Below are 14,788 nucleotides of genomic sequence, written 5' to 3'. Positions count from 1 at the left end.
TTCTCCAAATACAATATTGGCCCCCACATAGCCTTCCATATAGTATAAAGGGTTCCACATAACCCTTCAGATATTAGAATGCATCCCATAGTCCTCCATGAACTGTAATGAATTTCCTAGAGTTCTCCATGAAGTTTCATTCACCCCAGAGTTCTCCATATATTATACTGCACCACATATTCCACAATGTGTTCAAATTCACCCCCATAGTCCTTGTATAAGGTAGGCTACGTAGTCCGCCATATATTTCAATGTACCCCCCACAGTCCTATATGTATCATAACGCAACCACATTAAACTTTATATTTTCTTAAGAACCCCCAGAGGAGCAAGGGGCCGCAGAGGAGGGAGAGCATGTGCCCGAGCCCCCAGTGGATCTACAGCCACCAGAGGAGGAGGAGGAGGAGGAGGAGGAGTACCACCCACAGGGGCCACCGGCCGGATCGCCCCCCGGTAATTTTTTAATATAACATTAACGCCATATAAAGTACAAAACAAAAAGCTGTTGAGTACTATAAAGTGTTTTTTGTTATCATAGATGCTAGTCCAGGCTCCATAAGTGAGTCTGTATCGGACGAGGGGGATAACCGTAAGTCATGAATCTCCTACTTTGTAATAATAAGCAGAAATAAAAATTATGATTTATTAATTTTACCATTCCCTCCATAGGCATACCCACTTTGGCCGAAATCATGTCCTCCCAAAGAAGGATTTTGTCGGCCCACAGGAGGCTGATGGCCAGAGTGGAGCGGCATGCGGCGCTGCTGGCCCGTTATGTGGCTGGACAAGGGGAGGGCAGCAGCAACTAACGTTTTTTTTTTTTTGTTATTGTATCCATATTCATGTGTTATAAAAAATTTGAAATTGATATCTGCTGTTTGGTATGTCTCATTGCATAAAGCAAGTTAACAGCTATCACCACTCACAAACTCACCACTCACAAACATCATATTACATGTAGGCATCTGTATAGATGCACCAATCCCATTATCCACGAGGGGGGTGACTAGGCTTTACTGGTTGTTTGCTGTACATGAGTGTGTGGGTTGTGTGGTGGTATGCCAATGAGGGTGGAGTATGGTACAATCTCTGTAACTACCGTGTTTTGCCAGGGCATCACAACCATATGCTGAATTAAGTAACGCAGGCAGCAAGATTGAAACAACATAAATTTATTATTACAATGAAAATATAACAATCAATTGAAATTAATTTCAAATAACAAAACAACAACAATAACAAAATTTAGTGGCCGTCTTCATATTGGTGGACATATTCAGGCCGGGTGGGAGATGACAGTTGGCTTAAAAATGAATCATTTGAATACCTGGGATAATGTGGGGGGGGAAACTGTGGGGGGGGATACTGTGGGGGGGGATACTGTGGGGGGTGGTCAAGCTGCAAGCGTGGTGGATGCATCCTGTTCGGTGTACTTTGCAGGGGCTGGCGAGGAATCCATGTATTAGAATCATGGGACTGGTTCTTCTTGCATATCGTGTCATTGTCATCCAGTTCTCCTCGGCCTGCCTTTCTTAGGACTTCCAACATCAGTCTTTCGGCTTGCTCCCTCTGTGTGGAATCCAATTTGCAGAGTCTGTCCGATGCAAATGCGGCAAAGCTATCGACTGGGGTGCTTTTTGGCTGTGATAGCAGTTGGGTTGCCAAAGAATAAAATTCAGCCGATGTCACAGGGGTGTTGGCCTTCTTTTTGCGTAACTGTCTTCGCCGCATTTCACCAGAGGGTGCAGGTGCCTCATTATCCTCCACAATAGGCTCGCTCGATGTGGTGGGGTTCTCATTCAATTGGGGCCTCACCATATCTGTCTGAGGGTTCTGCGGGAACAGAAAAATAAATGTTAATTAAAAGTCATACATTAATAGTTAGTAAATTTAATTAAAGTGTGACAAAATTGTATTGGAGTGTACTTATCTGAACTGGAAGGGATAACATTTCCAAACTGCACAATAAATCATGGCAACAATAAGTTACTATTTTGTGTTCCTCAATGGCATGTACATAAAATGTTTGAATACTATGTAACGTGAAGCAAATAAGGTACTTACATCTACAACAGCGGAGGTGTTGTCATCGATCGGGATGTCATCGTTTTCAATGTCTGCTTCCAGGTCTACGTTTCTTTGGTAGGAGCTTTCCATCATTCGTGGTAGCTCCTGGTCCCTTGTGAATTCCAGGAGATTGAAATACCACAAGGGAGAAACATATACCTGGTCAGTGCCGGCCCCTGACTTTTTTGATTTGTCCACCTTATTTGCTTCTTTCTTATATACAGTCCTCAAGCCTTGGATCTTCTTTTTTACTACTTTGACATCCACCGCCTCGCCTCCACTGTGTTTTTTAAAAAGATCCACCAGTTGGGCATAGGCGGCTTGTTTTTTTATTCTGTCTGAATATTCTGTGGATTTGATTCTCCACAAGCAGGGCAGTGATTGATACAAATCCAACAGCTCACGCACAAAGTCTTCTTTGTTATAATAAGCCATCTGAAATAAAGAATGAAAAATTTATATGTAAACATAAAAGAAGTTGCAATAAACCGATCACAATTTTTGGTTATGGTGTGGCAGAGACTAAAATGGCCGCCCCTATGTGTGGCAGAAACACAAAATGGCGGCTGTAGCTGAGAGACAAAAGATGAAAAAAATCCAGCACTCAAAGCATTCAACTGAAATTGTTTTATATTTTATTCATGGATCTGTGTAATTATTAAAGACGTTTCGGTCATCCGACCTTCATCAGTTTACACAGAAAAGGTTCTGTAGACAGTATGTGACATTGACTGCAGACCGGGACGGGCAGCTTTTTCCTCTGGTCCAGCTTTTTCATATATTTCTACAGAACCTTTTATGCGTAAACTGATGAAGGTCGGATGACGGAAACGGCTTTAATAATTACAGAGATCCATGAATAAAATATAAAACAATTTCAGTTAAATGCTTTGAGTGCTGGATTTTTTTCATTTTTTGATCTGGGGTGGGACCCTATCCAAGCACCAGCGACTATAGAAGGAGTGCCACATTTCTATATTTTATTTAATGAGAGACAAAAGAGCCAGCAATGCTAGGATAGGACACATTACAAACAGCACTATGGAGAGACCCCTCTTTAAAAGGCATTATACACGCACAGATAAAAGCCAGCAACTTTAACTCACATAATAACTATTAACATATATCTAACAGCAATCAACTCACATAATAAATATTAACATATATCTTAACAGCAAGAACATTATTCAAAAAAAAGCCCACCCCCCCCAACAAGAAAAAAGACCTACCTTTTCAAAGAAGTGTATATCAATGTAGAATCCAAGCGGAATCGCAAATACGATCTCACCGACACTCGACAGCACTGCAAGGATACTCCAGGTGCAACTGCGGCTTCGATCCGAAAAACACACCAACAAAGCGACCGGGTACAATGGACGAAGGAATCAGGGTGGAGACGCAGGTTCTATCTCAAAGCAAAGCGCAAAAGAAGTGACAAAGGGTGGACGCGATCCAAAATTTAACCGCTAGATACGCCCCCTGCATGCCCAATCAGAACGCAGTATTGGCCGCCAATGAAAGCGGAGGGGGGTATGGAAAAGGCGACGCAAATGTGACTCACTGCATAATGGGATTGGAATCGTTAACATAGTAGCTGTGTGACAGGGTCCTTATCAATCAGAGCGGAGGGGTTGGAAAAGGCGACGCCCGCCCGGCCGCCCAATCAGAACGCAGTATTGGCCGCCAAAGAAAGCGGAGGAGGGTATGGAAAAGGCGACGCAAATGCACGCCTACGTGACTCACTGCATAATGGGATTGGAATCGTTAACATAGTAGCTGTGTGACAGGGTCCTTATCAATCAGAGCGGAGGGGGTGGAAAAGGCGACGCCCGCCCGGCCGCCCAATCAGAACGCAGTATTGGCCGCCAAAGAAAGCGGAGGAGGGTATGGAAAAGGCGACGCAAATGCACGCCTACGTGACTCACTGCATAATGGGATTGGAATCGTTAACATAGTAGCTGTGTGACAGGGTCCTTATCAATCAGAGCGGAGGGGGTGGAAAAGGCGACGCCCGCCCGGCCGCCCAATCAGAACGCAGTATTGGCCGCCAATGAAAGCGGAAAAGGCGACACAAATGCACGCCTACGTGACTCACTGCATTTTACTACGCCCCTAATGGGATTGGAATCGTTAACATAGTAGCTGTGTGACAGGGTCCCAGCGATTTCAAAGATCGTTATACGGGACGCATGCTCGTTCATAAACTCGTTATGTGTGACACCCAACATGCGATTTCAACAACGACTCATAAACGATCCAGAAAGTGTGACGTAGTAGCGATCTCGTTCACGATCTCGTTATGTGTGACTGGACCTATAGACTTGAATGGGTGCAAGAGAAACAAGGATCTCATTGCACCCGCAGCATGCTGCGACTGTTTTCTCTGTCTGATTAGGGCTGAGAAAATAATCGATCATGGGTGCTGGCACATAGGTTAATATTGGTTCGAGTGGAATGCGATGTTTTATCGCATTCCACACGCTCCGATTTTCGTGCCGTGTGGCTTAGGCCTTAAAGAAAAACCCAAACATTCTTACTTTGCAGGATTTTTTTCGCACCTGTCTAAAACTTTAGCACAGTATTGTATGTAGACATTGCACTTCCGACTGCTGCAGTAAGATAATAAAAAAAAGGCCAAACCACAGCATATTCGATTTACGGTACGTGAACACCCTTACATTTCCCCTGCAGGGGAATAATTATCAGAAGAAGGGCAAAGGCTAATAGTTGAAATATTTCAGGAAATAAAAAACTCCCCTCCAGAAAACATTGGCAAGACTCTCATTCAGTGTGGCATATAATGGAGAGCAGTCATTTTGTGTAAGAATTAGCACATAAATATTCGCACTTAGCATTTTGCTATGTCATCACTTATTCAGCCTCAGTCACAGCCCCTTTCTGGCATAACTGGTGGGGACAGAAAATTAAGCAAAGTGTAAAAATGTGGATAATGAGGAGACCACAGATCTCCCTGGGAGCAGACATCATCTATTGGAGAGAACGCTCCCTATGTGATAAGTCTTGTCGGACAAGGATAAGCATTTCACCAGAAATAGATGTAAAATAAAAAAACCTTATGTAAGCAGTAAGTACATACAATGCGGGGGAACTCTAGGAAATGTACATTTCTCAATTAGGTTAATTTGATTTAGCAGCCTAGAAATTAAAAAAGGAACACATCTTCACACACACGGTGCTGACTTATATTGGTTTCTGATATATTAAAGCACTACAAGATATTAGACATCACTGTCTTTAATGGAAGTTAGTATAAAAACTGAATACTACATTGCAATTCTATGATTCGAAGATAACCTCCAAGTGTTTGTTCTGTACAATTGTATGTTGTTATTTCTTAAATAATCAATAAGATATTGACTTAAAAAAAATCCAGCATGTTACAATAATGTTATAACTGGTGTAGTTTTAATTAAAAAGCCATTAAAATGTTAATAGGTTGAAAGTGAGTGCACAAATGTTCTCAAATATTACATATGTTCTGGAATCAAATCCTTAGTTCCTATGAGCTACTGTGACGCCCCTGGACAATCAGGTCATCACAGGGTACTGCAAAAACTGCCCTCCCGTGCAGTATTCCAAGTCCCTCATGGTTCTCGGTCCCTATCGAATGGTTTTGCCTCCAACAGCAAATCAAATCCTAGATACACACTGCACCACACCCACCAGGCACACCAGTGGACGGCTTGAGTGGAATAGAGTCGCCCACCTGGGAGGTCAGGGAGGGGAGGTGAGTAGTGTAGTCTGTAGTCAGTTAGTGAGGAATCCTCGAGTTGTGAGGAGCTCAGAGGAGGTTGGGAGTGGTGGCTCCCAAGTGAAGCTGTCTAGGTTGCAGACAGTGGTCTGGACCTAGAGGAGTTGCACCCCCGGTCGCAGGGGATTGCGGCTAGGTGCCAGAACCTGTCGAGGAGGACGGTTAGCAGCCTAGAACTGTCACAGGTCCGGGACCGAAGGCACGACGGGGTACATGGACCCTAGATCGGGGAGAAGCTTCAGGCAACCCGACAATTTACCTGAGGAGAACGGAGCCTTTATGATCTGTTCCCACCTGCTCCAGAATCGGGGCACTAGCTCAACGAGGGGGAAAGGGCCTTCCAATCAAACGGTCCAGAAAATCTCAAGGCTGAGCCCTGAGAGCAGGCTCCCACACTTAGCCACAGTGGGGAGCGGGGCCCAGCAAGTTTCAGACTACTTGGCCACCACGTTGAAGTTTAACTTAGTGCCAGGAGGCAGGTCACGGATCACCAGGCAACACTATTGGGGACGGGACCCGGACAAGCTCCCCTCAAGCAGCAGTGATACCCTGAAATGTGGTTTACCCGGTTGTCAGCATCTGCTTATTGACTGAGTGAGTACCTGAGTGACCCTGCATCCCCACTATCCAGAGCCCCGGGGCCTTCCCCTACCCATGGAGGGTGATGACATATAGCTGCCCCACTCCATCACCCCGGGTACTCCCAAAGGCAGCGGCGGTACTCCCAATTACCGTACACTACGGGTGGCGTCACGAACTATATCTCCCCTGTAAATAGCCCCTTTCTTCATTCGAGTGTGGCCCCTATACCCCGGGTCCGGAGACCCTCGAGCCATGAATAGTCACCCCCAGATTCAAGCGGTTCGGACCGCTGCAGGGGCAGCACACTACCATTGACCCTATTGTAGTAGAGATACTGTGGCTTCCCAGAGGATCAGTCGCCACAGGGAATTGCATCTGGTTTAAATTGTAATTCTCTCCCGGTGGAGAAGAGGTTAATCACTGGTTTCTGCCATACACTTACAAACATCTAGCATGAGTCACCACATACAGGAAGCCAGGGTGGAAATCACCCAGCCATGCTGAGACATTCCTGAGGGGGGGGGCACTCTCAAAGAGCACTTTCACTTTTAGGCTATGTGCGCACGTTGCGTACATTCACTGCAGAAATTTTTGCAGCGATCTGAAGAGAACATGTGCGCTTTAAATCGCTGCAGAAATGTCCGTAGTGAAAAAAAAAAAGCCGATTCCATGCGCTCTGCCTGCAGCTCCTGCCATAGACAGAGCAGGAGCTGCCGGCAAAGCGCACGGAAGAAGTGACATGTCACTTCTTAGAACGCAGCGCTTCGGCAGTAGCCGAAGAGCTGCGCTCTAAAACGCCACGTGCGCACGACCCCTGCACAATCTCCATAGACTGTGCAGGGGACACAGGACGCATGCAGTTACGCTGCGCTACAAAGCGCAGCGTAACTGCATGTATTTACGCAACGTGCGCACATAGCCATAGTCACAGAACAGAACAGCTCAGGACAGAGAAGGGAGCAGACAGCTTGAGCAGAGCTAAAGCAGACCTGGCCCTGGGACGGGAGATAGGTGGAGATAAGGCCAGGGGCCACACCAGCGCAAGTCGGGGTGCAGAGCCCTAGTTCAGAAAGACGCTTCAAGCTCATCTGATAAATTTGCTCAGTGAGGGAATCATCAGGGTTCCTCACCAATGTTAGTGTATGGGATACAGCAGCAAAAAGGGAACCTGGGAACGGGGACAGAGGTCCAACCTAAGAGAGGTTCAAGCTGCCTGCCATATAGGCCAGGATTGTGACAACAAGAGGGGGCCCCAGAACGCTTCAGGCTACAGGGAACCATGTGTCAGCGCAAGGATGAAGGTCTCACACATTTCAACAGACACTGGTGATTGTCTCTGATTCACCCGGGACAGGCTGGAGTACATCCATGGCAGTGGAAAGCGGCACCTCTAGGGCACCTTAAGAACTGTGAGTAAACGGAACTTTGAACTGCAGCCCCTGTGTCGTCCTAGTTATTGCCGGCGCCGCCGCACCGCGCTTTGGCTCAATCAGCTGCCCCGATCATCCTCATCCTCCCTGGGGCTCTCTCCACCTGTGGGGAGCTGGACTATCTGGGCTATGTTAACATCAGCCCCAGAGGAGAGTAACAACTCGCAGTGGTGGTTAATTCCTGGCCGCACACCACGGGTGGCGCTGCAAAGCATCCCCCATCCCCATCCAACACCGCTCCGGGGAGAGGAAAAGTCGCAGGAAGGTTCTGTGGCGGAGGAGGCCGAGACCCCAGTCACCACTGCAACAGGTGACACGCTCCCCAATGACCCTTCGCCCTCCTTCCAATCCACCTCTACGTCGAACAACACCTACACTCGCTTGTTTGTTCAGAGCACGGTATCTTGTATGCCGTAGCGACCGCATGATAACACAGGCCTCACTATTTGGTTGTGAATTTGGTTAACATTATTCAGGTGCAGAAAGGGTTAACAAATTTTCAGTCAGTGGCTCTGAGGTATTCTGGCTCTGACAGGTTTAGTCTGGTTTTTGCGCGCCTGTTTTGCTGCCAGCTGATTGGATCAGCTGGCAGAAAGTGCGGGTAATTTTAACTATAAAAGTAGCTGCTTCCGTCAGCTGGCTGTCAGAAGAATTGAAGATCAAGAAGAACAGCTGATGGAGAGCCTGCTACAGGAGTTCATGAAGAGGGCGAGCGAGGTCGGCGGAGAAGCCTGGCTTAAACAATGCCTGGCGGTGCCCAGGCGGCCAGCAGAAGCTGAGGAAGAGATGGACGGCGACGCTGCGGTGATTCAACTCACCGCTCCTGAGGAGATGGCAGAGCTGACTGAGGAAATCCCTGCAAGGAGGAGGTCCCAGAGACGCAGCAGCTTCCTCCCCCCGACGTCATCGTCCAGAGAAGAGGGGAATGCCGGAGCGGAGTTATCACCGCCCATCTTGTCTGCCGGGACTTCAGCACGTCATCCTCCTGCACCCGGTCATGTGTCCAGGAAGAGGAAGAGTGGATCATCTAGTCAGCGCCGTCGTAAAAGCGCGGCGCTGACCCAGGGATTTGAAAATCCTAGCAGGAGCAGGGCTGCACCAGCAAGTGTGAGCGTGCCGGAGGCCGGAAGAGCGACGGGGGCCCCCTGGTCTGACTCCCCGTCTGAAGAAGATGATCTGCCAGCTGGAGTCAGAGAACAGGATCATCAGCGTGGCTCAGCTGCAGAAGCTGGAATTCCAGAGGAGGGCCGAGGATCGCAGAGCAGAAGGAGGGGTGAGATGTTCAATGTTCCCCTGTCTGTCTCGTGTGTCGACCCTCTGTCTGTTAGTATGGAGTCTGTAGTTAGGAAGGTGTTAGGACAATTGTTAGCAGGGGGAGGGACGCCTAGGGGGGGTAGTGCAGCCCCTATTGGTAGTCAGGAGTCCATGTCATTGCCTGGTTATTTATTTAAAGAGGCATTGACATGTGACTTGTCTCCCCTGGGTTTTCATCTGCCGCAGCCAGTTAAAGAAAAGATTTATAAGGGGGAATTTATTGATTTATTTTCTCTGCTTCCGTCTAACAGAGAAAATGTTAATAAAGAGGATAAGACGGAGTTGGATGATAGGAAGAAAGGTCCCCTTAGATCTTTTCATAACTGGCTGCAGGCATTTTGCATCTTTTCCTCTGTTTTAGGGGAAAGGAACCCTTCTGTTTGTTCGGGGTTATTTCAGCACCTTGACAGCATACTGGAAGCTTATCGCAGCTTCGGCGGTCAGGCATGGCTGACTTATGATGAGAGTTTTCGTCAGAAGTTAGCCATCCATCGCAGTATGCTGTGGGGTCAAAAAGACATCGGTCTTTGGCTGAATCTGATGCTTCCTCAGAGAAGCCAGTTTGGTAGACAAAGTATTAATAATTCTACTGTTAGTAAAGGATTTTGTTTCGCTTACAATGAATCCAATTGTAAGTTTGCATCTAACTGCAGATTTCGGCATGAGTGCTCCTTTTGCGGGGGCAATCATGCCATCATCAAATGCTTTAAGAAACAGAATCAGAATAACCAGCAACAACACAACAGTAAAGAGCCCATTTTTAAAGGCGGCGACTCTAGTGAGGTTACAAAACATGCTGGGTTGGTTAAGGCGCTCCCTAGACAGACAGAAGGCTGATACTAAGGGATTATCATCTTCGGGTTCTTATATTAGTTTGGCACATCAGCTTAAGGAAGATTTGTTTATGTGGCGGTACTTTTTCGGCGGGAGTTTTGAACTTTCCTACGTTTTGTAGTTGTTTTTGGTCAGGGTGAGTACGGTTTTTTGTCAAGGTGAATTCGTATTTGAGTTTTGGCGCAATTATTGGAAGGTTATTGTTGTGACGGTCAGTAGTACGGGAATGTCCTTATTTCCAGTTTTGCGGTTGGTTGAGGTCTGGGGTAAGTTGTGGTCAAATCGAAGGATGCTGTAGGTATCAGATAGCAGGAATCAGACAGGGTTAATAAGTTGGACAATGCTCTGTCTCTGCAGGATCGGGAAGAACTTTTTTGTATGGAACCGATGGCAATTTCTCTCGGGAGCCCGTGCCCAGAAGCTTTATGGATTGTAGTGATGGCTTAGTTGTTTCGGCTATTAAGAGGTCTATTGCTGATTCAACATGGGCCAGGTATTCGGCCGCATGGTTAGAATGGCAGAATTTTTGTGTTTTTCATAAAGTGGATTGTTTTCAGAGTAATGTGGGTTTAGCGCTTGAATTTCTGGATTTTTTGATGAGAAAGAATTTAGCGGTGGGGTCAGTTTCTAATATTTTTTCAGGTGTGTCTTTTTTCTTGAGATTGCATGGTCTGTTGTCATTGAAGAGTTTTTTCCCAGTTCAACAGGCATTGAAAGGCTATAGGAAAAGGACGTGGAAGCCGGATAATCGTAGACCTATTTCTCTTAAGTTATTGCTCTCATTGTGGAATGTGTTGCCATATATTTGCGTTAATGACTTTGAGTCAATGGTGTTTAGGGTGGCATTCGTTTTAGCATATTTTGGAGCTTTTAGGATTAGTGAGTTAGTTTCTGTTAGTAGGAGTCGGTTGTCAGGATTGATGTTTTCAGATGTTTTTGTTACTGATAAGTCGTTGAGGATTTGTATTGGTAGGTCTAAGTCTGATCAGGATGGTTTGGGATCAAACGTTAGGTTATTTCGGATAAAGAATTCAGTTATTTGTCCTGTCTCCAATGTTAACAATTGGCTTCAGATTAGACCTCCATTTGATGGGGCGTTTCTTATCCATCAGGATGGGAGTCCGGTGACAGTGTTTCAGTTTAATTCAGTTTTTAAAAAATCCTTGATTAAACTGAATCTAGAGCATCTTAAACTGTCATCCCATTCTTTTCGTATAGGGGCAGCTACAGAAGCAGCCATAAGGGGGTTACCGGCTAGTAAAATTATGGGGATTGGGAGATGGGAGTCAAAGCGTTACAAAATTTATGTCCGTCCAAGGTTGTTAGTATAAAATTTCTTTTTCTTTTTTGTAGGTCCCATTGTCATTTGGATAGTGGGACACTCTTACATATTTTGGGCCAAGAGAAGAGCATCAGGAAGGTCATATGGAGAGAATTTAGCCATTAATATTGAACATTTTAACATTTTGTGGTACAGCGTTAGAGGTATGAGATGGGACGGACTGATGAAGGAGATGAGCTGTTTAAAAACATTGTGGCCTTCTCCAAATTTAATCATTTTGCACTTGGGTGGGAATGATATTGGAAAAGTGAAAACTCTTGATCTGATTGCTGCCATGCGAAGAGACCTTTCAATCATTAGGTCATGGTTTCCTGATGCGGGTTTGGTCTTTTCCGAAATCGTTCCCCGTTTGCAGTGGCATTGTGACAGGCTGAGGTTTCGGGAGCGGATTCGGAAAAGGGTAAACCGTGCCATGGAAAGGTTTTTACCAGTTATAAATGGGTCAACCTACAGACATCTTGATCTGGAGGGTTTTCTGAGTGGCCTTTACAGGGATGATTTAGTCCATCTGTCAGACGTGGGATTGGACATATTCAATTTAGGGCTCCAAAATTGTATCGAGAAATGGCTGTGATATTTGTTAGTGGGGGTGGGCCAAGGACTGTTAGTCCTTGGCGTTTGGGTAAAGTCGCCAGTTTTACTGGCGGACTGGTTATTTATGGTATATGGTTATGGAAGAATTTTAATAAAATATTGGTTTTAATTATTTATTAATTAATTTATTTATTATGTAACCCTTAATAAATGTCACGGCCATTTTATGCCATTTACTTTATTCAAGTGTGGTGTCTTTAATTTAATGGGTAGGCCTTGTGTTGTCATGTTCAGAGCACGGTATCTTGTATGCCGTAGCGACCGCATGATAACACAGGCCTCACTATTTGGTTGTGAATTTGGTTAACATTATTCAGGTGCAGAAAGGGTTAACAAATTTTCAGTCAGTGGCTCTGAGGTATTCTGGCTCTGACAGGTTTAGTCTGGTTTTTGCGCGCCTGTTTTGCTGCCAGCTGATTGGATCAGCTGGCAGAAAGTGCGGGTAATTTTAACTATAAAAGTAGCTGCTTCCGTCAGCTGGCTGTCAGAAGAATTGAAGATCAAGAAGAACACCCACCCTCCCCCCCTGGAGAAAGACTACTTCATGAACTGCTCTCGTCGTGACATTTGTTAGTGGGAAAGTCGCCAGTTTTACTGGTGGACTGGTTGGTTATGGACTTCTTTTTGAAAGTATTGGGTAAAGTCGCCAGTTTTACTGGCGGACTGGTTGTTTATGGTATATGGTTATGGAAGAATTTTAATAAAATATTGGTTTTAATTATTTATTAATTAATTTATTTATTATGTAACCCTTAATAAATGTCACGGCCATTTTATGCCATTTACTTTATTCAAGTGTGGTGTCTTTAATTTAATGGGTAGGCCTTGTGTTGTCATGTCTTTTACACGTAGCCAACTGGGCCACAGAGCCGGGTCAGGCCAGTCACAGCAACCCCACAAAACCACTGGCCCTGTGACGAGTAACCCCTAAGGCCCCGCAGACACTACAATACCACCTAACATTCTGTAAATGTCATATACGCCATTCTTTGCTATATTACAAAATGTTATATGTGCTGTCTGTAGAAATTTACCTCTAAGGCTATGTGCGCACATGTGCGTAATTCATGCAGTTACACTGCGCTTTGTAGCGCAGCGTAACTGCATGCGTCCTGCGTCCCCTGCACAGTCTATGGAGATTGTGCAGGGGCCGTGCGCACGTGGCGTCTTAGAGCGCAGCGCTTCGGCTGCTGCCCGAAGCGCTGCGTTCAAGAAGTGACATGTCACTTCTTCCGTGCGCTTTGCCGGCAGCTCCTGCTCTGTCTATGGCAGGAGCTGCGGGCAGAGCGCATGGAATCGGCTTTTTTTTTTTCTCTACGGACATTTTCTGCAGCGATTCGAAGCGCACATGTGCTCTTCAGATCGCTGCAGAAAATTCTGCAGTGACTGTACGCAACGTGCGCACATAGCCTAAGGCTGTTTTCACACATCCGTTTTTTCCTGTGCGGCACAATCCGGCGCTTTGCAGAAAAAATGCAAACGTTTTTTTTTTTTGCCGCCAGTTGCGTTTTTTTGCATAGACTTTCATTAGTGCCGGATTGTGCCGCATGGGCTTGCGTTCGGTCCGGTTTTTGCCGCATGCGGCAGATTTAGCTGATGCGGCGGCCGGATGGAACGCTGCCTGGCACGTTTTTTTGTCCGGCAAAAAAAAACGCATCGTGCCGCACCCGGCCGATGCGGCTCGATTTGCAATGCATGCCTATGGATGCCGCATGCGGCGTCATGCAGAAAAAAAACAACGCATCCAGCCGCCGCATGCGGTTTTTCCCACTGCACATGCTCAGTAGCGTGCCGCAAGCGGCAAAAAACGGACGGGCCGCATGTCAAAAACTTATGCAAAGGATGCGGTATTGTCGCCGCATCCGTTGCATAGGTTTTAGAGCCGGATTGGCCGGCTCTGCTAAAATCGGAGGTGTGAAAGCAGCCTAACTGAGAATGGTGGGATACAAGTGTAGACTGTGCCCGTATGCTCCTGCCCTGAAAACACCGATTGATATCATAATATGACCTGTGTTTATGAGGCTATTATTTATGCAATGTGTTCATGCATAAAGTATGTGTGGCCATCTAAAGAACAAGTTTGAAGTACTGCTTCCTGATATAGAGAAAAAGGAGCCAGCACGATCTGAAATTGGCATGCATCATATAAAAAGTGCAAATTCACAGATTTATTCCAACTGTACTATAATAAAAAAAATGAGATTTTTAGCCAATAATTGATCAATTCTTTGAGCCACCCCTGCCAACGTCACGGCAAATTTCAATAGGGGGGTCCTAACCTATATTATGTATTTCATGTGCCATGCGGCCTCCTAGATAAAGTTAAAAGCAGAACCATAATGGAGCACACATACCTGTAACCTGTATATAGCCGCTTCCATGTTGCAAAAGAGGCAATTATGGATAGAGGCCAGCCCAGGTCCCAGTATGTGGAGCAAGCTCTACACCTACCAGGACTATATCAGAACTGACCCTCCCAGTGCCAGACAGCAACCATTGATAAAGGCGGACCAGATCCAAGTATGGTGCTTAATTAGCATTGCCTGTGGAAAGGGGTGAGGCAACTGAATGTGAACAGCTACCAACAGGAGGAATACATTGCAAACCAAAATCAGGCGTGCATGGTATGGTGATGGTCAGTCACCAGAAATTGTAGCATAACTACAGTCATAACAGAGAAAAAGGAGCCAGCACGATCTGAAATTGGCATGCATCATATAAAAAGTGCAAATTCACAGATTTATTCCAACTGTACTATAATAAAAAAAATGAGATTTTTAGCAAATAATTGATCAATTCTTTGAGCCACCCCTGCCAACGTCACTGCAAATCTCAATAGGGGGGTCCTAACCT

At 45.9% G+C, this 14,788-nt stretch overlaps 2 protein-coding genes and 1 long non-coding RNA gene across 3 annotated transcripts; 2 read left to right on the top strand and 1 right to left on the bottom strand.

Annotated features, from left to right (window-relative positions):
• The first annotated feature begins 374 nt into the window (after positions 1-374).
• On the top strand, positions 375-897 carry LOC142255123 (uncharacterized). The gene is made up of 3 exons (XR_012727354.1): positions 375-453; positions 539-589; positions 670-897. It is a non-coding gene; the product is annotated as an uncharacterized LOC142255123 (long non-coding RNA).
• Positions 898-1,140: 243 nt separating this feature from the next.
• Positions 1,141-3,426, bottom strand: LOC142255122 (uncharacterized). Its single transcript, XM_075326574.1, has 3 exons — positions 3,297-3,426; positions 2,065-2,502; positions 1,141-1,833 (listed from the first exon to the last, which is right to left on the bottom strand). The coding sequence occupies exons 2-3, from the start codon at positions 2,500-2,502 to the stop codon at positions 1,246-1,248; spliced, it is 1,026 nt and encodes a 341-aa protein (XP_075182689.1). The 5' UTR covers positions 3,297-3,426; the 3' UTR covers positions 1,141-1,245.
• A 1,441-nt stretch (positions 3,427-4,867) lies between these two features.
• On the top strand, positions 4,868-12,745 carry LOC142254370 (uncharacterized). The gene is made up of 3 exons (XM_075325415.1): positions 4,868-4,887; positions 8,766-9,124; positions 11,353-12,745. The coding sequence occupies exons 1-3, from the start codon at positions 4,868-4,870 to the stop codon at positions 11,913-11,915; spliced, it is 942 nt and encodes a 313-aa protein (XP_075181530.1). The 3' UTR covers positions 11,916-12,745.
• The last annotated feature ends 2,043 nt before the right edge of the window (positions 12,746-14,788 follow it).

The sequence above is a fragment of the Anomaloglossus baeobatrachus genome, chromosome 10 (genome assembly GCF_048569485.1).
Source record: "Anomaloglossus baeobatrachus isolate aAnoBae1 chromosome 10, aAnoBae1.hap1, whole genome shotgun sequence".
NCBI lineage: Eukaryota > Metazoa > Chordata > Amphibia > Anura > Aromobatidae > Anomaloglossus > Anomaloglossus baeobatrachus.
The sequence above is the reverse complement of the archived record's forward strand: the minus strand, read 5'-3'. Positions and strand labels throughout refer to the sequence as shown.